This window comes from Nematolebias whitei, chromosome 5 (genome assembly GCF_014905685.2).
Source record: "Nematolebias whitei isolate Nwh7 chromosome 5, NemWhi1, whole genome shotgun sequence".
Lineage (NCBI taxonomy): Eukaryota > Metazoa > Chordata > Actinopteri > Cyprinodontiformes > Rivulidae > Nematolebias > Nematolebias whitei.
The window spans coordinates 31769339-31793530 of NC_056502.1; the positions used below are offsets into that span (position 1 = coordinate 31769339).

Consider the following 24192-nt stretch of genomic DNA (forward strand, 5'->3'; position numbering starts at 1 on the left):
GCAGGAGGGTCTGGGTGTCCTACAGAAAATTTTGAATAAAGTAGATGCCATTACCTGCATTCTGGTGTATTTTAACAGGTTGTTATATGTCTATGTTTACCTACATATGTAAACACTTGATTCAATAACTATTTTAGAGAGCACGGCACAACAAGTAGCATAAACAACAGCGCTCCTTGTGTGAATAGAGCACACGCCGCTTCTCTTACGCTCCCACCCTCATCCCCTTCACCCCGGTCGACAACTGCTGGCACCAACATAACGCTAAGCTAACCGCGCACAATACAGACACGCTAGCTAAGATGCTACAGACGTCGAACTCCGCTTCTCTCACACATCCTAACACCTCCCTCCCCGACCCCGGTCAACAACTGCCGGCACTAACGTAACACTAAGCTAGTGCACAACACAGAGGGGTGCCCCCCCCCCCCCCCCCCCTGTCGCCACATCGACAAAAACTTCCAAAGAGCTGAGCGCCCAAGTGACCGAGGAGAAACACTGCACAGGAGCAGAGTAGGAGAAGTCCCTTTTGTCTAGTTCAGTTCTCACTGAGGGAACACTGCATGCAATAATGTCCTGACAGCGCACGCTGTAGCTGCACTCACACAGAGACTTGTGGGAGTAGATGTATGAAGGCAACAGACCGAGATGTGATTTAAAGATGAAAATGTACCAGTCAGAGAATCTGCGTGAAGTTAATGATGACCAGTTAACCAGTGCAATGGTGGGTACAATAATTACAGCCAGTTACAGTATGAATCTTAGCACACCGTGATAGACAGCATCCAACATCTGCAGCATCCAACATCTGCAGGGTTCTTGTAGGAGCATTCATGTAAATAATGTCACCGTAATCAATGGAGGGAAGGAAAGTCGCAGTTACAAGGTGTTTTCTAACATTCAGAGTTAGACAGGATCTACTTCTGAATGTTCACTAAGAAATAGAAACGGCATTGGGTGAACTAATATTTCATGGTAAATGTGTTGGGATCCAAATGTTTTTTTTTTTTTTTTTATGTGAGGGGGACACACCTTTTTCTTCAATCTGTTATGCAACTGTCATGGCTGATAAAGTTTTATCCATTAATAACTATTTGACAGAACATCACTTTAAAAACACATTATTCTACTTATAAGTTAATAATGATCTCAGTTTGTTTTTAGGAGCCAGAGTGAATCTGTCTGTAGACGATAAATGAAACAAAGACACGATTAATCTCTGTAAATTCCAGGGAGACTCCTTTGCTCTTCTTCAAGCTGTTCATGTTCCACATCAGTCTAAACAGAATAGATCACTCATTAGTCAGAAGTAACAAGTTTTATGACCTACAACCAATAAGAATAAAGACATATTGCATTGCTAGGATACAGATGAAGACAGTCAAGATAAAAAAAAAGAAAGAAAAGGAGCTCACAACTATAGCTTGAGAACAGAACAAAGAAAACCCGTAAATAAAAACCCAGAATGGAATAGAGTTGCAATGGATAATTAAAATGTGTGATGGAGGATGTCTACAAGGTGCATTGTTCAGTCTGACACAGGATTTTAAATGTACTTACTGAAGATTTTGTTGCTTTGAACAACATGCAGCAGGAAATAGAATAAAAACCCTATGAAAGCGAGAAGCAGCAGAGAGTTTACTGTCATCTCAAACTGTGATTGCATCTAATCAGAGCTGAAGAATCAGATTTTCTCTGCAGGGAAAGACGTTGAATACAGAAACATATTTTGATTGACTGAAGCTATTAAAATAAGCTGTTTAAGCAACTTTTTTGTTTAGTAATTGAACTTTTTATTAAAGTGATAGAGTTTTTCAAATACAGATTATGAGAACCTTATCATGCAGCCAAAAAACTCCATGCTCAATAATCCAGGTATACAATCCAACAATTTTCAGTCAGGTCATCTGGATCATCTGCATCCAGATGACCTGACTGAAAATTGTTGGGTTATCATGCAGCTTGTTCTTTAGGGATTTGTTTCCAAAATTAGTTTATTATTAATGACCAGCACAATATTCTCACAATCCTTATTTGTATGTAAGATGTGGAGTTGAAGACAAACAAGGCTTTTCTCCTTAATATTAGTTGATTTTATTATGGGGACCAAAATTAAAAACTTGGTTCACACCAAGGGCCAGTTAAGTGCATAACTCAAGTCAGATATCTGACATCAAAAAATATTTTAAACTTAAAATATCCTCTTTACAGTCAAAGAAGATGTTAACAAGGGCCAGCTTTGGCCCTCGGGCCATGAATTGCACTTTCTCCTGTCCGGACCATGAGTTCTGATCTGCTAAAGATATATAATTTAGCGAACCATCATACACACATGCATCACCAGTAGACGGAGAATTGCGTACACTGCCACACCGATGGAACATGCCTGAGTAAAATCCCCGAGATCTGATTCATTCTGCCCAAAGCATTTGAGTCTGGGTACTCGAGGCACGAACCAAGCCATCATAAAGGCAAGCAGCGTGATCTGGTCCAAATTTGCTGCCGATGACTTCCTTGATTGTTGATAAAACCAGCAACCAGACGAATCCAAAAAGCAGGAACCAGTTATCGTTAATCCAATTAAATATTTGTCCTTAAAATCCACAAATGGCAGCAGAGATAGACACATCTTCAAGTCTTCAAGTCGATGAGATATCCAGCTGCGTGCATGCAAACAGGGCAAATCGGCTTCCCTAAAGCCTGTCTTCTCTTCAAAGAAATGTTGTAAATTGAGTTGAGGGACCAACTGATCAAATCAAGTCCATAATTATGGTTCGGAAGATCTGCAAGAGAGTCTCACAAGCAGTTTCACAGACAAAGCAGCAAAGCAAAGCGGAGAGGGAGGGGAAAAGCATCCGACCTTGGCAAGAGCAAGTGGAAGCAGCCAAGGCAGAGAGCTGAAATCATGACATGCTGTGCTCTTTTAGAGCGTTTAGAGTTTAGAAACATTGTTTAGAATATTGCAAGAGTGTGGGAAGGGTTTAAAACACCTTTATATATATATATATATATATACAATTAAATAAACTACTACTTACTAATTGTACTACTATTCCTACTTCGCGGTTTTTCTCTTATCGCGGTGGGGTGGTGGGACTGTAACCTGACACCCATGATAAACAATAGACTACTGTATACTTTATTGATCAGGTGGGATAAACTGCTTTGTCCTAAATTATGCTACATAGTAACTCTAAATTATCTGTGGGTGTGGGTAAGAGTGTGAACGGTTGCCTCAGTGTGTCCCTGTGAGGGACTGGAGACCTGTCATGGGTGTTCAGGAGAAGAAGGTAAAGTGCATGAATGTTCAGCTGCTTGCAAATGACTATCTAAGTCAACACAAGAAATAATTATTATTGCTTGTAACAGGAATTGAAAGAAGGACACATATTGAACAGGGAGATTTAAAAAGTTGGTTGAAGCTATGAGCAGTTACATTACAAGTCATTTTCTTAAACTTGGTTTCAGGTGTGAGTGTTGTTTCCTTAGAGAGTTTTGAGTAATTTAGAAGCTGACCTTTGGTAGAAAACTTGTTTGGACTTTTCAGTGCCAGTTCCTGAAGGAGTTTCTAATTGTCTTCCAGCACTTCTGTTGTTGCTAATTGTTCTTTTTTGAACTTTAGTATTGTTTACCTTCAGGCACACAGCTGAGGTTTAAAATGTTGATCTTTGCAAACTGTAGAGTCTAATTGCAGCCCGAAGAACACAGTAATGGTGTTGCTCGGAGTAAACACAGAATCTTTGTGCTGACCGCTGACTAAATTTTAGATGAGACAACTCATTTCACTGCAGGAGCCTTGCTTTAATGGCCCCCTGTCACGGAGTGAACATGGTAAATGGTAAATGGACTGCACTTGTATAGCACCATTCTATCTGGTCAAGATGCTCAAAGCACTTTACACTACAATCTGTGCCTCATTTACCCATTCACACAGCACTCTACTAGATCTATGTGAAGATTAATCAGTGCTTTATCACATTCATACACCGATGGGACACACATCAGAGATAATGAGGGGTACAGTGTCTTGCCCAGGGACACTTCGGCATGTGACTGCTGGTGGAATCAAACTCCCAACTCTTGTGTTGGAGGGTGACTGCTCTGACCTTTCAGCCACAGCCGCTCTGAGGATGGGGAAAAAGGGGGAATCTAATCCACTCTGTTCATTCATGTTGTGACTAGGAATGCACCGATCCACATTTTTTTTACTTCTGAGCCGATCCCGATCCCTAAATCTGGATATCGGCCAATACCGATACCTTCCCGATATTATCATCATTAATGATTTTATATGAGGCTTTAATAATCTCCTCTCAAGTACAATTTGTACAAATATATGCATGCATGTACAAAAAGACAACTTGAGGTAAGTTTTATTAATGTTGAATAAGTTTCAAAGTTAGAATTAAATCCTGCTAACACAAAACATGTTTTTATTCCTAACTTTAAAGTCAGAGTCAGAGAGTTTTATTGTCATACACACCACATGTGGTACATGTGGTGGAACGAGATGATGTACACAGGGTCCCAGTTATATCCCACAATGAAATGTAAAAAAAAAACCAGCAATAAGATCTAATATATGAATTAAGAAAAACATCAACTAAATATACACTAAGAACTAATAGCATAAAAACAATAAAAATATGCCTAAGTGGAAATTAAAGTGATTAAATGGCTTCAAACATCTGCTAAATTCATGGCATAAACCAACACAGACATGTTCCTATTTTTAGTATTTTACATCACTTTATAATGTACCTGTTTTTGTTTCGTTTTTTATATATATATATATATATATATACATATAATTTTATTTTATTTTTCAATTCATATGCTTTTTATGATTGTCTACTGTTGTACTGATAAATATCTCCTGGAGGGTAAATGTAAACTATATCTTGGATTCAAATATTCAATCAAGCTGTGAAGCAGGCAGTCTGATTTCAGTCAGCCACGTTCAGTCTGTTCGGGGCAGACTGAGCGCGGCTGACTGAAATCAGACTGCCTGCTTCAGACAGAACAAGAGGAACACACCGCTGAAGCCACATAGCTCGAACGTCCAACGTAAAACTAACTTTACCACGGTGCCTGGCTAAGCAATCCTTGTGCTCTTTAATGTGGTGCTTTTTCAAATGTTTATTAAGTTCGATGTATTGTATGTCGCGACCGAGCTTCCTCCTCTCGGTTCAGCGGCTCTGCAGACATTGCACAGTGCTGTCTTGTTTTGTGGTGTTTCTAGTGTAAAATACTTCCACACAGCGGACATGTTTCGATGAAGAGTTTGTTAGCTGTTAGCCACATTGATGCTCACTGTCCTCACGTTGTAGCTGTCTGCAAACTATGAAATGGATTTCCTGAATGTGAGGCGGGTCTTATTACTCTGGGTTTCATGAAACCAGGAAATCCATTCCATAGTTTGAAGCCAACTTGCAGAGCAGCCGTCAAGAAGTTTCATCAGACACAGACATGCATCATGGATTAGAAATCTCTGCAAGTTGGATCTGAAAAAAACAATATGTAAATTATGCTGGTATCGGAGGCCGATGCCGGATTGGATCGGCCCCATCCCTGTGAGCATAATAAGTTGAAACATATGTAAAGTACCAACTTCCATTTTGGTGTGTTGCTGAACCTAGGTGTAAAAAAGGTTCCTTTCAAAAACTGGAATGCCGGGTTAAAATCCAAGATGGCTGCCACTATGTCTGCCCATCTTGTGACCATGATAACTTGCAAAATAAACGAAGTACCGATGTACATTTCAGTGTGTGGTTGAATCTAGGCGTTTGAAAGGGCACCATTGAAAATTGAGTTGCCACATCAAAATCCAAGATGGGCACCAACATATATGTGTTTGTAAACCAGCCACCCCAGTCATTTCATTAAACTACGCTTTCTAGTTTTTATTTCACTTAAAAGTGTAGTTTTCTCAAAGGATTGGGGTTACAAAAAATCAATCTATGGTGGCCAAGGCCACCACTGGACACTCTCAGGCTCCACCATTATACTTGGTGGTGGATAAAATTTCTCCCTCCACTCACCACAAGCAAGCAAAAACAAACAAACAAACAAACCAAAAACTACCTCTGTTCTTCTACACAGTGTAACTCCCACTTGAATATCTTGCACTAAAAACATTAAATTATGTTTGCATTCCCTTTTCAGTTACAGTCCAGGGAAACATTCATCTCCACAACTACAAACATTTGCTATTCAAGTCCCTCAGCGACCAGTGAGATGATTTTTCTGGCTGCAAAAGCTGAAAGGGCTATATTGATTTTGCCGTGTCTTTGTGTGCCAAGCTGACACTGTAAATAAGAATTATTCTTCATGTATTGCCTGATAAAATAAAGGTTGAGTAAAATAAATAAACTGTTACCACTGCTACCAAATATCAGGTGAACCACTGGACAATTTTTAATGAAACTATCAGAAATTAATTATTGGCTATTTATCAACAACTGATTAACTTCAACTCAACTCAAGATGGCCGCCACAACTAACTGAACTTAATGGCTATGCCTCAACAACTTTTCTAAATATTGTGCTTAAAGTTAGTGTAGTTATAGCTCATGGATTCACAAACACAAGCTCTAAATGTGACTGAGCTCAACATTTCCCCAGTCTTAAAGGGGCAAATGTATTTTTTACAGCGAAACAGGAACAGCAGAGCATTGTACACCCAAAACAATGCTCAACAACACAGAAGGAGACAACCTTAATCCAACAGAAAACAATAATAACAAGCGAAATTGCATTTCCTGCAAAAATTCATTGTTGCAGAAGAACTTGCTGACAAACCGCTGAAATTAGCTAAAAAAATAAATTAAAAGGTAAAATCTAGCTGAAATGGAAGAAGAAGACTATATTAGCATTAAAAAGCAGAATAACACATTTGCCAAATTAGGTTTAAATAAGCAGAAATGAGCACAAAAATTAGGAAATAAGTTTTTGTTTGTTTGTTTTTTAAAGGCTGAAATTAGCCACAAAAAAGGCAGAAAAAGCTTAAACTATCATAAGAGGCAGAAAGAGCTGAAAAGATATGTTTTTTTTTATCCAGAATTAGCTGAAAAGGTTAAAAATAGCAAATAACAGATAAATAGCAGCTGAAATAGCAGAAAAAGTTGAAACTAGCAGAAATGCACCAAAAAGAGCAAAACAAGCTGAAATTAGCAAAAAGAAGTAAATTAGGCTGAAAGTAGCAGAAATTACCATAAAAAAATCTTGAATTTTTCTGAAAACAGCTGAAATTAGCTACAAATGCCAACAAGCTAGCCGAAAAGTTAGAACAAGCTTAAATTAGCAATTTAAATCAGTTTCCCAATTAGTCTGAAAGAAGCAGAAATTAGCACAAAAACTGTGGAAATTATATGAAAAAAGCAGAATTAACAATAAGTCATAATCAGAGATTATTTATTGTCATTTGTACCACATGTGGTACATGTGGTGGAACGAAATTATGTATACAGAGTCCCAGCTACATCCAACAATAAAAATGTAAAAGAAAAACAATGATAACATCTAAGATATGAACTAAGAAAAACATAAACTAAAAATACACTAAGCACTAATAACATAAGCAGCTGAAAGTAGCTAAAAAGGCAGAACAAATCATAAATTACTAGAAGGAAGTGGAGGGAAAGCACAATTTTGCCCAATTAGGCTGAAATAAGCAGAAACGAGTGCAACAAATGTGAATTAGCTGACAAAGTTATAATTAGCATAAAACAGCTAAATAGTAGCTGACATAGCAGCAAAAACTGAAACTAGCAGAAATAACCTGAAAGCATAACAAGCTGAAATTAGCAGAAAGAAGTTAAAAAAAAGCACAAAAATGTTTTAGTTAGCAGAAAGAAGCTGAAAGGAGCACAAAACAACTGAAAAAGCAGCTGAAATTAGTTGAAATAAAAATAAATGCACAAAGAAGCTGAAATGGAACAAAATGTAAAAAGAGCAGTAAAAGGTTGTAAACAGATCTAAAGATTTGAAGGACGTAAAATGAGCTCAATTCATTTCCTTTGAGAAAAAAATGGCAGAAAAAGGTAAATATATCAATGAGCTATAGTTGTACCAATACCACAAGCACGGTAATAGCACCCTTCTCCTGAACAAGCTGAACATTTTGAAATACAGTATGATTTGTGGAAATAGCACAAAAATTGTGGAATGAGAAAAATGCTGAAAAATGTACAGAAGAAAAATGGATCACAATAGTGTGAATGCATCATAAACATTCACACAATGTATACCGTACAATCTAAAATATACTGTAAGAATGAAAATGAAGCCGACAACTTCCTGTATTGCACAAAAGCAGCTACAACAGATGATCTTAGTCTAAATTTGGTGTCAAAAGCATCAGGTGATATGTAATCCTTTAAGCAGGTCAAGGAGTTTTTAGGACTGATATATAAAGAGAAAATGATCGGTGTATAACATTATGGAGTGAATGGCCTTTTGACATGGTTGGTTCAGTTTTCAGCGTTTTGTCCTTTTATATCAAGTCAAAAAGTCAGACCTGTTCCAAGGTTGGTCTGGACTATCAACAGACCATTTAAAAAACAAATTACCTCAGTTTTTTGTACATTTTTCAGCATTAGGACTATGTTTTTTGGCTGCAGTGACTATTATGCACAAAATAGAGCAAGGCCATTCAGAAAGAGAGGTGTCAAAGATGATGAAAGCCCCTTTCCCCCTCATGTCTTCAGAACTCTTCTGAAAGCCAAAAATGCATGCTGTGATTATTTGAAAGTAAAGCTGAAAGGTCCTTGAGGGAAAAGCTGATATTCAGAGAACTGGTGAGTGCAGGCTGAGCTTTAGATTGAAGCAGTATTCATCCCTTCAGCTTCTTTGTGTTCGACACTTTTACTCACTTGAACCTTTTCGTATGTAAATAAAGGCTTGCTTGTATTTTTGTCAGGTGGATTGTCAATATCTAGCATTAATTCTTGTTTGACTTTATGCTAGGAACTTTAGACGACAAAAGCTATCCTTTCCTTTTCTTCTTTAGGAAAAAAGAGAATGGATGAATGGTAGTTACAGTGTTTGTTTGAGAAGAATTGACTAGTGATACAAAAAACACCAACATTGTCTCACTTTTTAGCATTACATGATTGACTGGACATGCAATGAATTTTTATAATCAACCGCGTCATTTAAAGCTGGTAATTGAGCTCCATTGTGTATGACACAGAAACCATTTACTTTCATTTTTACCTTAAAACCCTTTGGTCAGACAGCAGAGCAGCACAGAATGATTAGGATGCAGTAAACCTTTGGCAGCTCGCAGCAAAATAATAAGTTTGAGGAGAACCACATCAGATTCAAAGGATGGCTTTAATGAAGCAGCTACTAATCAATTGCAGGCTGCACAGTGGAGCAGTGGCGATGCCACGAGGCAAAACAAACCATCACCACAAAATCCTCTAATGAACCAAGACCCAGTAGAGTACAGCTAAATGAGGACACGGCAGCTTAGTTGAGACCAAACACATTTTTCTGCATTTGTCTATTTGTTTGAGATGGTGGGAAAAAATGGAACGAGCAATGATTTTTTATTTTTCTAACATGCACGGAAGAGTACACATAATTGATTGGATATGCCTTTTCTTGTAAATCACTGCCAACTTCAGTACCACAAGGTGTAAATATTGCACTAAGTCGTCTGCCAATAGGGAGGCTGTTTTTGCCACACTTTTCAAAAAAATTCCAATGATTCTACCTTAGTTAAGCTCTTTGAAACATTCCCTGATATGGACTGGTTATACTTTGGTTATTAATCACCACTTGAGCCAACTATATCCCACAATGGTGTGAACTTTACATGAAGCTCCATGCATGAATGTGTGTTGGACATCTCCTATTCTAACTCCTGTGGCTGACTGGTCATACAAACCATCTGTCATGTCCATATGCTCGAGCTGCTGCTTACCCTTCATATGTTGACTGTTACAACACTGGCTTTACATTGCTTGGTGGCTCAGAGGTGTAACAGCAGTGAGTTGACTTAAACTCCCCCAGTACCCGTATACTGCCTTGATCCTTTCTAAAATCACACCAAGTCCAGAAGGTGAGATACTGACTTCCATGTTAGGTTGGCTACATCTAGATGCAAGAAAGGTTTCTTACAAAAACAGGGTTGCCATGTGAAAATACAAGATGGCTGCCACCATAAATGTTCGACCACTTTGTGAGCACAATGATTTGGAAAAAAAAAAGTGATGCACTAATTTCCATTTGGGTGTGTGGCTACATCTAGGCGTAAGAAAGGTAACCATTGAAAACTGGGTAGATGGCCACTTCCATATAAATGTAAACTAGCCATGCTTATCGTTTGAGTAAACTTTAATTTCTGGGGGTGGGGTGGGGGGTGGGGGTGGGGGGTGTTATTGCTTAAAAGTGTAGATTCTTCAAATGATTGGGATGACCCAAGATTATTTTATGGAAGCCAAGGCCACCATTGGCCACCCTCTGGCTCTGCCATTGCATCTGGTGATGGATAAAATTGCTCCCGCCTTTGGCCAGGATCCATCACTCTGTGCTGCCTTGGACAAGCAGCATAAAAATAAAAACTACCCCTATTCAAAAACGTTATGCTTTTCAAATCCCTCAGCAACGGGGGACATCAGCTTAACATTTGTTTAATTCGGAAGGTAAAAGCTGCCACCTTCCTTTTTACAATTATTAGGAAAAAGCAGCATTGTAGAGACAATTTATGACTTCTTAATAACAAGCTGAGGAGTAATCCTGACTAAACATCTATTAAAAACTGAAAATGACTTTTTATATATATATAAATATATTAGGTAACGCAACACAAATGTTTCAAAAGAGAATTGGTTGATAACCATTGGTGCTGCAATATATGCTCAATAAACAACTTAGATAAAAAACAAAATGTTTCCTGATTAAATACTGACATGCATTAAAGCATCGTCCGGTCATGTACAGGACAGAATAAACTGTTTAATAATAAAACTTTTAAAATGTCATCCTCCAAATACATTTGAGTATTTCCTCAGATTTCCTATTTGACCTCTGCTTCGAGCAGCTCAGTAATGAACTCCCCCTCCGCCCAAAGCTAACCACATTAACCTCAATTTATTTCAGATACACTGAACCATGTGATCAGTTCCAACCTAACGGGATCAATAATGGACGCTCGTGGCTGTTATTTACACATTATCTCAGTTTTTGTTTATCGCAGGCAGGGTTCGTACATCACACAGCTCTGTATTTTTGTATCATCAACGTGTATGATGCTTGACACGTCAGCTCAGCGGGGAGCCTGTTGTCTCCTCTCATAAGGAAGAGTGTGTAATGCCACATATGAAGCTGTTTACAGTTGTCCACTCTCTGTCTCTTCCAGTCTCTGTCAGCAGCATGGGACAGCATCTAGGAAAGAAGGAGGCCGACAGCAAGGTAAGAACCAGTCCTCACTCGTCCTGTTTTTAGTAACCGTCACATTTTCCGTGTGTAAGTGTGATCCCAGCCGTGACGTGGGAATCAAGTGTGTGTGAGACGGTTAATCTTCACCCTTATCAATGCGAGCGCTGCCTTTTATCAGCAGGACTTTGCACTGCTCCTGTCAGTCTCCTTCACTTCTACTGATTTATTAACGTTACTGAGCTTTAAGCAAGGCTGCTTACCTTTACACATGTTGGGAATCCGCACGAACTGGGATTTGTTTCCAGTTTCTCTGAGACGTCAACGCACTGAGTGATCGTCATGTTTCTGATTTCTGCTGGAGTCACCTCATGGGTACAACTCTAACATCCAGCTGTCCAGTCACAAATCCAAGTTTTTGTGTGGCCCACACTGCCTCAGGCGACACTTTGTACTCCTCTCACAGATGTATTAAGACGCAGTAATCCATGAATAATGACCTGACTCGGGAGGATTTTTCATTTGGGGGAGAAAGAAGGAGATCTGATGTAGAAATACCATAAAAAATTGGATTGCAGTCTGTATTTTGGCATCTACTTAAAATAAAATGTCACTGTAAAGCAGTAAGAACTGGTATAATGTGTAATTTATTGCTATGCTTTTTCCAGTTCTGCTTCTTAAAATAAACTGCGGAGAACTTTTTGAAAATAACGTTTGACACAATCCATTTTAGGCTGTCAAAACACTCTGCATCCAAGTGTTGCCATGGCAACAGGTCAAGCTCGACATTTCTTTGTTGCTTCTTGTTTGGGGTCGATAACAAACCCCTAAAAATCACCATGAAAGGCCTTGCTCAGGTAATGAACCCTGTGGAAGTGGACAGAGTACCTCGATGACGGTGATATCAGAGCTGACACTGAACTCTCTCCAGACACAATTATCGTTTAACTCGGTATTTTGGCTCCGGGATCAGAAGAACTCAACCAGCTACTCATTAATCACCATGGAAGTTTCCTGATGCATGCTCAATAATCCAGGTAGAAAAATCTAAAAAAAAAAAAAATCATCTTTCGGATGAAAGATGAAACATTTTTACAATTTTTTTTGTTTTTTGAACCCGTCCAGAGAACCTGACTTAACTTTTTGACATCATGGAAGTTGTTTTTAAAGGGGTAGTTTTTGCTGTTAAAAGCAATAGAGTGACTGAAAGCCAGGTAGATGCACTCCATTGTTGCTACAGAGAGATTTTTTAGTTTTACAGGTCAGCAAGTGGGAACAAATGCACAGGAAGTTAATGCATTTGAAGCATTGTTTACGACCATACCACCATGAACACGCCCGATCTTGTCTGATCTTGGAAGCTAAGCAGGTTCGGGCCTGGTTAGTACTTGGATGGAAGACCGCCTGGAAATACCAGGTGCCATAAACTGTAGGGGCCAAGATGGTGTAGAGGCAGGGCAACCGATGGCCGTTTTAAGCCGTTTTACATAGAAAAATAGTTTGGTTGCTCTGTTTTGTAGCTTGCAGAATAATAAAAAACAATATTTATAATTTAATGTAAAATAGTGATTATAAGCAAACACAAACTATAAAGTACCTTGTTTTATTCAATCTGTTCCCTTCTTTGTTTTACACGAGTGACAGAGTTGTCAAACATAAAATAGGCTTTTTGAAGAGAAAGCATTGCTTCAAGCAGCACTTGGCTGAAAATATCTGACTCTAATTGTGCAGCAATTATATAAAACAAATACATTTTCAGACCTAATGCGTCTCTGTAAGTGCAGACATTACAGGTGCTCCTTTTAACCACGTTTGGATGAGTCGGGCCGAAACTGAGCCAGTAATCTCATTTAGCAACATTATGTCATTAACCCCGGCCTCGTTTGACTTCTTTTTGCCACTGGAGTTTCAAAATGGCTCTGGATGTGATAAGTTTGTGCCATAATGGACGAGGCTGTAGTCACATTCAGATGTGTTGTGAGAAGACTGAGCACCAAAAAGAGCAGAGAGAAGAAGGCGCTCCTCAGTGATACCTCCTGAAGTTGTGGGTTGCTGCCTGGCTGGTGCAGCGATCACGTAGTGACTGGGGGGAGTCCGAGTCAACGGGGAGCCAATGTCTCGACTCACACATCGTTTGTTTCCTTCGCCTGCCAAACACACTCCAGAGGGAGAAGAGCAGATTCAGGAGAAGTGGATTAATTCATCGAGCGTGGAGCTGGTGGGAGAAGCAATGGAGCTGCATGCTGCACTAAAACAACATTACGTCTCAGTTTTTCTACTACACACATACACACATATATATATATATATATATATATATATATATATATATATATATATATATATATATATATATAGTTGTTTACTCTTTGATTTGTGCTGAACTTGTAGTACCTTTGAAGGTGGTTGTCATAGTGACAGGCAAACGCAACGTGACACAGGAAGGCAGGTTGTGTTTAGATGCTGCTGTCAGACCCATGATCTGTCTGCTGGCTCCTCATCATCCCAGAAAGGTGAAATCTATCCTTACATCTTCAGCATATATTCTGTCTGACTTTCCATCTGAGATGTTTATTTTACTGCCAGAACCCCCACCCCCCACCCACACACACACAGACACACATACAATTAAATGTCTTCATTTCAAGTTTAAGAATGGATTAAAAAATACAGAAATAGGCACATTGGCAGAGCCAGGGGGTCCAATAGGGGCCTTGGCCACCATAGATTAATCTTCGGCCACCCCATTCATTAGAGGAAACCATAGTTTTAAGCACATAATGACTGACTGAAAAGTGTTGGATTTTATACCTGGATTATTGAGCATGGACTTTGTTGTTTTCAACCAGTTTGACAAGACTGTCAACAAGGAAGAGGGCCGGCAATGGAGGAGGGGCGTACCAAAGAGACCATCTAATCACAAGCTGAACTGGTTTGTTCCACTTTGGAGTAAGCTGTTGGGGGAAGAATCAGTTTTGTTGTGTGTTTCCTTGACTGATGAAGCCTTCTGGATTGAAGGCGAAACATTTCAGCACAAAAAAATAAACTGTCCAGATGACCTGACTGAAAAATGTTGGATTTTATACCTGGATTATTGAGCATGGACTTTGTCACATAATGTTTACATATTTTTTTATGGTGGTAGCCATCTCAAACTTTGATGTGACAATCTTATTTATACATCAAAATGGCTGTAGGTACATCACATATTCTCACGTTATCCAAACATGTACGAACAGATGGAATTTCCCCTCTTTGCTCCACAACAGGGAACAAAAAGTTCAGATACACTCTTATGTACATACAGATCTATACACACCAATATAAACAAATGGACACTGACTAGACAGAGTTATGTGTTGGGGAGTGTTTGAAGGTTTTGTTGATGGGGCCTGCAGCAGTTGAGAAGGTTCTGGTCCTAATGGTTTGCAGTTTAAACAGAGGGTGTTCAGAGTGGGAGGGATCATCTGCAATCTTTCCTGCACACCTCAGAGTCCTTGAGGAGTACAAGTCCTGCAAAGATGGCAGACTGCATGGCACACAGCAGCCTGCCTGAGTCCTTGGTGATGGCAGTAGTGTACCACACAGTGATGAAGGAGGAGTGGATGGACTCAGTGACAGTGGTGTTCACCATCATTGTCTTTGATAGGTTGAATTTATTCAGCTGCTGCAGGAAGTATATCCTCTGCTGTCCCTTTTTGATAAGGGAGCTGATGTTCTGCTCTCATTTGAGGTCCTGGGTTGGGATGGTCCCCAGGACTCCTCAGAGGTGACCCATGAGGGCAGTGTCATCTGCAAACATCAGGAGTTTGACTGATTGGTGACTGGAGGTGCAGGGGTTGGTATAATGGAGGAGAGGACAAAGAACACAGCTTTGGAGGAATCCAGTTCTAGTGGTCCGGGGGTCAGACACATGCCCCACTCATCTTAATGTGCTGCTTCCTGTAAGACAGGAAGTCATTCATCCACCTGCAGGTGGAGTTAGGCATGTTTGGAGGTAACAGAGCCAGGATGATGGTGTTGAAAAGTAGAGCTGAAACCCACAAGGTCCAGGTGCAGGATCTGGGCAGTCCAGATACTATCTTTATTATTATTTTATTGTTTTTTTTTTGTTTTGTTTTTTTGTATCCCAGAGCTATTCAGAGCTATGTCATGCTCCCTGACATCATTGTAATAAATTTAAAGGGATAGTTCAAACCCTTTGAAGTGGATTCCTGTATCAAGTTTTTTTCCCCCTCACTTTAAATTAATAAACTTTATTTCTGAAAAAAAATGCATCAATCAAGAGGTAAAAAAAAACAAAAAACATTTAGAAAAACTAGATTAATAAAAGCACAATAAGGTTAAAATCAACTCACACTGGGTCAAATGTCAGGGAAGAAAAGTGTGTTTTTAAATGAGACTTAAAAACAGGAAGGAGGCCACCTGCATCATGAAGGACCCCACTCACCCAGCACACAAACTTTTTGCCCCGCTCCTCTCAGGCAGGAGGTTGTGGCACATTAAGTGTTGAACCAGTAGACTGAGGAACATCTTCTACCCTGAAGCTGTCAGACTCATAAATCCCTAATCAGGATAATCACTTTAAGGAAAAAGAAAAATCACTGTAATGCCATTTTAATTGGTGATATGTGACTTATGTGCTGCTGAATATCCATGCTGCTGATCTCTTGCCTGTAAACTGTTGCATTCATACCCATATGCTCACTGGGTGGCTGTGGCTGAGTGGTTAGAGCAGTTGTCCTCCAATGCAAGAGTTGGAGGTTTGATTCCACCAGCAGTCACAGGCCAAAGTGTCCCTGGGCAAGACACTGAACCCCTCACTGTCTCCGATGTGTGTCCCATCAGTGTATGAATGTGATCTAAGGTACTGATTATTCTTTGTATAGATCTAGTAGAATGCTATATGAATGGGTAAATAAGGGCATAGATTGTGTTGTAAAGAGCTTTGAGTATCTTGTTAAGATAGAAAGGTGCTACTGTATATAAGTACAGTCCATTTACCATTTACAACAGACTCAGTTTCGGGCTGCTGTTTAATATAACATCATTTTACATTATTAGTGTTTAGCATATATCCTAAATATTTATATACTGTTTCTTTTTATACTTAATATTTTTGCTATTTTTGGGTGTAACTGGGACCTTGAGTACACAATTTTGTTCCACCTCATGTCTCACGTGATGAAAATGACAATAAAGAACCTTGAACCTTGAATAACACCAAGATTTGTTTCATTCCCTGTTCAATTCCAGTCCCGAAAGACAGTCATCTCCAAAACTACAAAACATTTACTATTCAAATCACTCAGCAGTGGGGGACATCGGCGCACCGCTTGTTCTATTAAGGCAAAGCTGCCATGATGGAGTGCTACAGTTTAAAATAGCAAGCAGAAAGTGAGATGATTGTTGATGAGTTATCTGTGGCAGCCCGTGTCACAGCTGCCACCCTGTGGTGTCAGTGGACCCGGCTCTGAAAGGCCACTCTGTGCTGTGCATGTTGCATTTAAACTTCTGTCTACTTGCAGAAACCTGACGCCCACCATTAAGGCTGGTCCAACAAGGCTTTGATTACAAACAGTGAACATTTGTACTCCTTAGCGGGGCTCAGTAATCAAGAATTAAAGAGCAGAATCAAGTGTTTATCCAGACAGTATTAGGAAACAGGATTTTGGTCATAAACACTCTAAAAATACTGAATGTGGTCACTCAAAAGGCTCTAAATTCATGTTTCATTGCCTTTAACGTCCCCTGACCTCAGCATCATCAAAGCATAAAGAGATGTGCACACTTAAAAAGAATGTCAAACAAAAATAAACCTTTTTTACCTAGAGACAAGAACTGAAACACTCTCAGTTGCTGAAAGTAATCACAAGCTGTGATGCTTCCCAATGGGAGTGTGACTAAGTCCTGTACTCGCCGTGCAGCCTGCCCAATCTGTCCATTATCCTACTGTGAAATCTTAAAATAATAATTAAAAAAAACTATGCTTTGAAATCTTAAAATTAGAGTCAGAAGTTTTGCATTTCATTTAGTCTGAACCCCCCCCCCACCACCACCACCACCCCCCACCCCAACACACACACACACACCCTGTTGGAAACAAAACAGTTTCACTAACATAATAAAATCCCATTTCCATTTTCTACCTCTCTATTTCTGGTTGGGTCGTGAAGACAACACGTCCAGGAAAGAAACCCAGACCTCCCTCTCCACAGTGACATTATCCAGCACCTCCACGGGATCTCGAGGTGTTTCCAGGTCAGAGAGGACTCTTCAGTGTGTTCTGGATCTGCCCCAGGGACCCAGTGGACCTGCTACCCAGTGGAACATGTCCAGAAAACGTCTAAAGGAGGCATTGTAATCAAATGCCTGATGACCTCAACTGACTCCCTTTGATGCAATGGAGCATTTGCTCTACTCTGAACTCCTCCCAGATGATGGAGCTCCTCATCCAATCTCTAAGCTCATTTTGGTTGCTTGCATCCAGAATCTCGTTCTTTCATTCATTCATTCAACCTTTTTTATAGGTTAGTCTCATTAAGCCATAAGGACTCATTTACTCAGAGAGAACTGTTTTAAACAAAGAACACAGATGAGGTACAGACAACAATAGACAGTCATATGAAAAGCATATAAAATGAAAGGTAAATAGAAGAAATTATATTAAAAAAAAAATAAACAAAAGCAGCTAAATTATAAAATGATGTAAAATACTAAAACATAAACATGTCTGTGTTGGTTTTTGCCATGAACTTAGCAGTTGTTTAAAACAACCTTTCAGTGATGATTCAAACCTCGTGACCACAGGTGAAGATTGGAACATACAGGCCAATACATTTTTAGCTTTGCCTTTTGACTCAACACTTTCTTTGTTTAAACTGACCAAAGCATTGCCCTCATTACTGAGGACGAGCCTATGATCTGCCAATCTATCTCCTGTTTCATCCTACTGTCACTCGTGAACAAGATGCCCAGATACCTTGGGGTCATTCCATTCGTTTCTGGTTGAGAACCATGGCCTTGGACTTAAAGATGCCAACTCTTATCTCCCACTCATTCTGCCAACTGTCCCAATGGAAGCACTAGGTCATGGCTTGAAGATGCCAACAGAACTACATCCTCTGTTTAAAGCAGAGACGACACCCTACTTTCTACAACATGACTTTGAGATCCTGGTCAGTCCTGTTTGTGAACACCACAAACAGGATCGGAGACAAGGGACAGTCCTGGTAGAGTTCAACCTGTACTGAGTACGAGCTCAACTTTTTGCTAATAATACGCACACAGCACCTGCTTTGGTTCTACAGGGACTGGATAGCTCTCAAAAGCAACCCTGATACCTCATACGCCTGCTGAACACACAGAATGATCTGGGGAACATGGACAGAAGCTTTCCTTATAGAAATGTATTTTAGTAAATGGGTACTTGAATTAGCCTGGCATTTGTTGAAGGACTGCATATCACCCAACACCTTTCATGACAGTTTTAATCTCTTATTCTGAGGGGACAAGGTTACAGACATTTTGTTCAAACCTCAGTCACTATAAATTTTAGCTCAATATCTATAAAATTAATTTAGAGCCATTTTGTATTGGCTAATACCAGTTAGTGTCAGTCGTAGTTGCAGATGTACATTCAATGATTACTTTTTGAGAGTTTCACGAAAATCTGTTCAGTGGTTTGAGATATGGGTCGGTGCAGTTGGTAGAGCTTCCGCCTTTCAGCGAGAACATCACTAGTTGAAATCCTGGCCTGGGACCTTTCTGGGTAGAGTTTGCATGTTTTCTCCATGCTGTGTGGGTTTTCTCCAGGTACTCCTGTTTCCTCCCACAGGCCAAAAACATGCATGTTAGGCTGACTGGTAACTCTAAATTGTCCCTAGGTGTGAGTGAGAGAGGGAATGTTTGTTTGTCTATATGTGGCTCTGTGATGGACTTGCAACCTGTCTGGAGTGTACCCTGCCTCTATATATTCAGCATCTGTGTTTTTTCCTTTGTCCGTGGATTGTGCTTGTAAGCCTGTCATGTCTTTTTTCCATTGTCTCCCTCCTTCAAAGTAACTTTTTGTTGCCCTGTCAACTTTTGTTTTGTTTGTGTTTAAATAAATAGACTCACTTTATTTTTACCTCGGAGTCTCCTGTGTCTGCCTTCAACAACTTAAACAACATATCATGTCATACAGTCTCCAATCTCCTCAGGTTTCCTTTTCTACACAGAATGTAGTCGACCTGCATATTCCTTCCTCCATTCTTATAGGTCACATGTTCCTCCCTCTTTTGGAAATAAGTGTTGACTACTGCCATTTCCTTTCTCTTGGCAAAATCCACCACCATCTGTCCTTCCTGGTTTCTTTCTTTGGCACCAAACCTACCATCACTTCCTCGTCCCCTCTATTTCCTTCACCAACATGTCCATTCAGGTCTGCACCGATCACCACTTTCTCCTCCTTGGGAATACACTCTATCACTTCATCCAGATCTTTCCAAAATGTATCTTTCTCCTCCACATCACATCTAACCTGGAGAACATAACCACTGACAAGATTAACATCAGACCTTCTACTTCTACCTTCAGACGCATCACCCTATCTAACACTCTTTTCACCTCTACTACATTTATTGCCAACTCCTCCTTCAGGACCACCCCTACTCCATTTCTCTTTCGATCCACACCATGGTAAAACAGTTTGAACACTGCTTCAATCATGCGAGCCTTGCTGCCCTTCCACTTGGTCTTTTGGACACATAAAACATTTACCTTCCTTCTCTGCATCATGTCAACCAGCTCGCTACCTTTGTTTGTCATTGTCCCTACATTTAGAGTTGCCACCCTCAGGCCTACATTATTGACTTTCCTCAGCACTCTGTTTCCTAATGACATGTTTCCCTCCTCATGGCCTTTGACTAACAGTAGCACAATTTCTGCCAGTACCCTGTTTGTGAACATCACCGGTGGTGGTTGTTGTTAACCCAGGCCTTGACCGATCTGGTATGGTGTCACTTAGATAAACTTGCATGTTAGTTTTCGCAAAAGTGTTTTACATCAAATGCCCTTCCTGACACAACCCTCACCATGGTGGAGGGGTTTGAGTGTCCCAATGATCCTAGGAGCTATGCTGTCAGGGGCTTCACGCCCCTAGTAGGGTCGTCCAAGGCAGACAGGTCCTAGGTGAGGGACCAGACAAAATGCAGCACAAATACCCCTATTATGAGAAAAATAAATGGACTCGATGTTCCCTCGCCCGGACGTGGGTCACCGGGGCACCACTCTGGAGCCAGGCCTGGAGGTGGGGCACGCTGGCGAGCGCCTGGTGGCCGGGCTTTTACCCATGGAGCCCGGCCGGGCACAGCCCAAAGAGGCTACATGGGTCCCCACTTCCCATGGGCTCACCACCTGTGGGAGGGGCCAAAGGGGTCGGGTGCAATGTGGGATGGGTGGTGTCCGAGGGCAGGGACCCTGGCGGTCTGATCCTCGGCTACAGAAGCTGGCTATTGGGACGTGGAATGTCGCCTCCCTGGTGGGGAAGGAACCTAAGCTGGTGTGTGAGGCTGAGAGATTCCGGCTAGAAATAGTCGGCCTCAACGCATGGATCTGGCTCTGGAACCAGTTTCCTTGAGAGGGTTTGGACACTCTTCCACTCTGGAGTTACCCCTGGCGAGAGGCGCCAAGTAGGAGTGGGCATACTTGTTGCCCCCATCTTGGTGCCTGTACGTTGGGGTTCACCCTGGTGAATGAGAGGGTAGCCTCCCTCCGCCTACTTGTGGGGGGACGGGTTCTGACTGTTGCTTGTGCTTATGTGCCAAACAGAAGCTCAGATTACCCACCCTTTTTGGAGTCCTTGGAGGGGGTACTGGAGAGTGCGCCTCCTGGGGACTCCCTTGTTCTACTGGGGGACTTCAACGCTCAGGTGGGCAATGACAGTGAGACCTGGAGGGATGTGATTGGAAGGAGTGGCCCCCCCGATCTGAACCTGAGCGGTGTTCTGTTATTGGACTTCTGTGCTTGTCATGGATTGTCCATCACAAATACCATGTTCAAGCATAAGGGTGTCCATATGTGTTCTTGGCACTAGGACACCCTAATGATGATTGACTTTGTTGTCGTCTCATCTGATCTGCGGCTGCATGTCTTGGACACTTGGGTGAAGAGAGGAGCGGAGCTGTCAGTGTTCCAGGGGAGGCGGGGGACATTAAGTCAGAGTGGGCCATATTCTGCGCCTTTATTGTCGAGGCGGCTTACCGGAGCTGTGGCCACAAGGTTGTCGGTGCCTGTCGTGGCGGTAACCCTCAATCCCGGTGCTGGACACCTGCAGTGAGGGATCCTGTCAGGCTTAAGAAGGAGTCCTATTGGGCCTTTTTGGCCTATGGGACCCCGGAAGCAGCTGATGGGTACTGGCAGTCCAAGCGGCATGCGGCTCGGGTGGTCGCTGATGCAAAAATTTGGGTGTGGGAGGAGTTCGGAGAGGCCATGGAGAATGACTTCTGTACGGTTTTGAGGCGATTCTGGTCAGCCATCTGGCTTCTCGGGGGAAAAGCAGTACGCCACCAACACTATTTATAGTGAAGGTGGTGTGCTACTGACCTCAACTCGGGATGTCGTGGGTCGGTGGGCAGAATACTTTGAAGACCTCCTCAATCCCACTGGCACATCTTCCACTGAGAAAGCAGAGCGTGGGGACCTTGGGTCGGGCTCTCCAATTTCTGGTGCTAAGGTCACAGAGGTGGTTAAAAAGCTCCTCTGTGGCAGGGCCCCAGGGGTGGATGAGATTCGCCCAGAGTTCCTTAAGGCTCTGAATGTTGTGGGGTTGTGATGGCTTACACGAGCCTGCAATATTGCGTGGACATCGGGGGCAGTTCCCCTGGATTGGCAGACTGGGGTGGTGGTCCCCCTATTCAAAAAGGGGGACCGTAGAGTGTGTTCCAACTACAGGGGGATCACACTCTTAAGCCTCCCTGGTAAGGTCTATTTGGGGGTTCTGGAGAGGAGGGTCCATCGGATAGTCGAACCTCGGATTCAGGAGGAGCAGTGTGGTTTTCATCCTGGTCGTGGAACACTGGACCAGCTCTACACCCTCAGCAGGGTCCTGGAGGGTGTGTGGGAGTTTGCCCAACCAGTCTACATGTGCTTTGTGGACTTGGAGAAGGTGTACGACCGCGTCCCTCGGGGAGCCCTGTGTGGGGTACTCTGGGAGTATGGGGTACCAGGCCCTTTTATATGGGCTGTTAGGTCCCTGTACAACCGGCGTCAGAGCTTGTTCCGCATTGCCGGCAGTAAGTCGGGCTTGTTCCCAATGAGAGTTGGACTCCGCCAAGGTTGCCCTTGGTCACTGATTCTGTTCATAACTTTTATGGACAGAATTTCTATGTGCAGCCAAGGTGTTGAGGGGATCCGTTTTGGCGGCCTTAGGATTGCTTCTCTGTTTTTTACAGATGATGTGGTCCTATTGGCTTCATCAGGTCGTAATCTACAGCTTTCGCTGGAGCAGTTTGCAGCCAAGTATGATGCGACCGGGATGAGGAACAGTTCCTCCAAATCTGAGGCCATGGTCTTGAGCCGGAAAAGGGTAAAGTGCCCTCTCTGAGTCGGGGAGGATGTCTTGTCCCAAGTGGAGAAGTTTAAGTATTTTGGGGTCTTGTTCACGAATGAGAGAAAAATGGAGCGTGAGATCAATAGGCGGATAGGTGCAGCGTCGGCAGTGAAGTGGGCACTGTACCGGTCTGTCGTGGTGAAGAGAGAGCTGAGTCAAAAGGTGAAGCCCTCAAGTTACCGGTCGATCTATGTTCCTACCCTCATCTATGGTCATGAGCTTTGGGTTGGAACCAAAAAAACGAGATCTCGGATACAAGCAGCCAAAATGAGTTTTCTCCGCAGGGTATCTGGGCTCTCCCTTAAAGATAGGGTGAGAAGCTCAACCATCCGGGAGGGACTCAGAGTAGAGCCGCTGCTTCTCCACATCAAGAGGAGCCAGTTGAGGTGGCTCAGGCATCTGGTTAGGATGCCTCCTTGACGCCTCCCTGGTGAAGTGTTCTGGGCACATTCCACCGGAAGGAGACCCAGAAGAAAACCCAGAACACGCTGGAGGGACTGTTTCTCAGCTGGCCTGGGAATGCCTTGGGATTCCCATGGAGGAGCTGGCCCAAGTGGCTGGGGAGAGGACAGTCTGGGCCTTCCTACTTGGGCTGCTATCCCCGCAACCCGACCCCGGATAAGTGGAAGAGAATGGATGGATGATTATTTTTCTTGCCTTTTTAGACCTCAATTACAACTTTTGAGGGTGGTTGTTTAAGAAAACATTGCTCATTTCCAGTTGTTTTCACTTTTGCCAGCGTCAGTAGATGAATGAAACAATAATTTTCCTATTACAAAATACAATTTGAATTATTGAACTTTCGCTTGACATTTGGAAACGTCTAAATGTTTGTTTTTTAAAGAAGCCAGTCCGCAGTTAACTCTGTGTCGATATAGGGTTAGATGAGCTGTGATCCATTGACCTATCATCTCTAAAGTGAAGACGGGTTGAAGCACTGAAACATTCATCACTGAATCATAAACAAGAACTTGAGTCCCTCTCCTGTACTCAACCAGGCCATGAAAAGGGTCCAAATCACTGCACCTTTCTGCCGACATGTAAGGAGTGCTCAGGAATACTGGACCTCATCCAGTAGTTCTGAAGGGCTGAGTGCAGCTGAGGTGGTCATCATCACAGCTGAGTGTCAGAGACGGCCATCAAACAAACAAGCATCCATCAGACCATCTCAACACGTTTCAAGCTCTACAAACGCTCCAGACGAGACCCATTGACTG

The 24192-nt window shown here is 41.9% G+C and overlaps 1 protein-coding gene and 1 pseudogene across 1 annotated transcript in view; both read left to right on the forward strand.

Moving 5' to 3' along the window:
* LOC119410371 (myelin basic protein) overlaps positions 1-24192 on the forward strand; it is a 144467-nt gene that overhangs the window by 69245 nt on the left and 51030 nt on the right. The window contains exon 2 of the mRNA XM_037677283.1: positions 11369-11421. Coding sequence (XP_037533211.1) covers positions 11369-11421 — 53 coding nt within the window. The remainder of the gene's footprint in view (positions 1-11368; positions 11422-24192) is intronic.
* LOC119410456 lies at positions 12696-12814 on the forward strand (annotated as a pseudogene).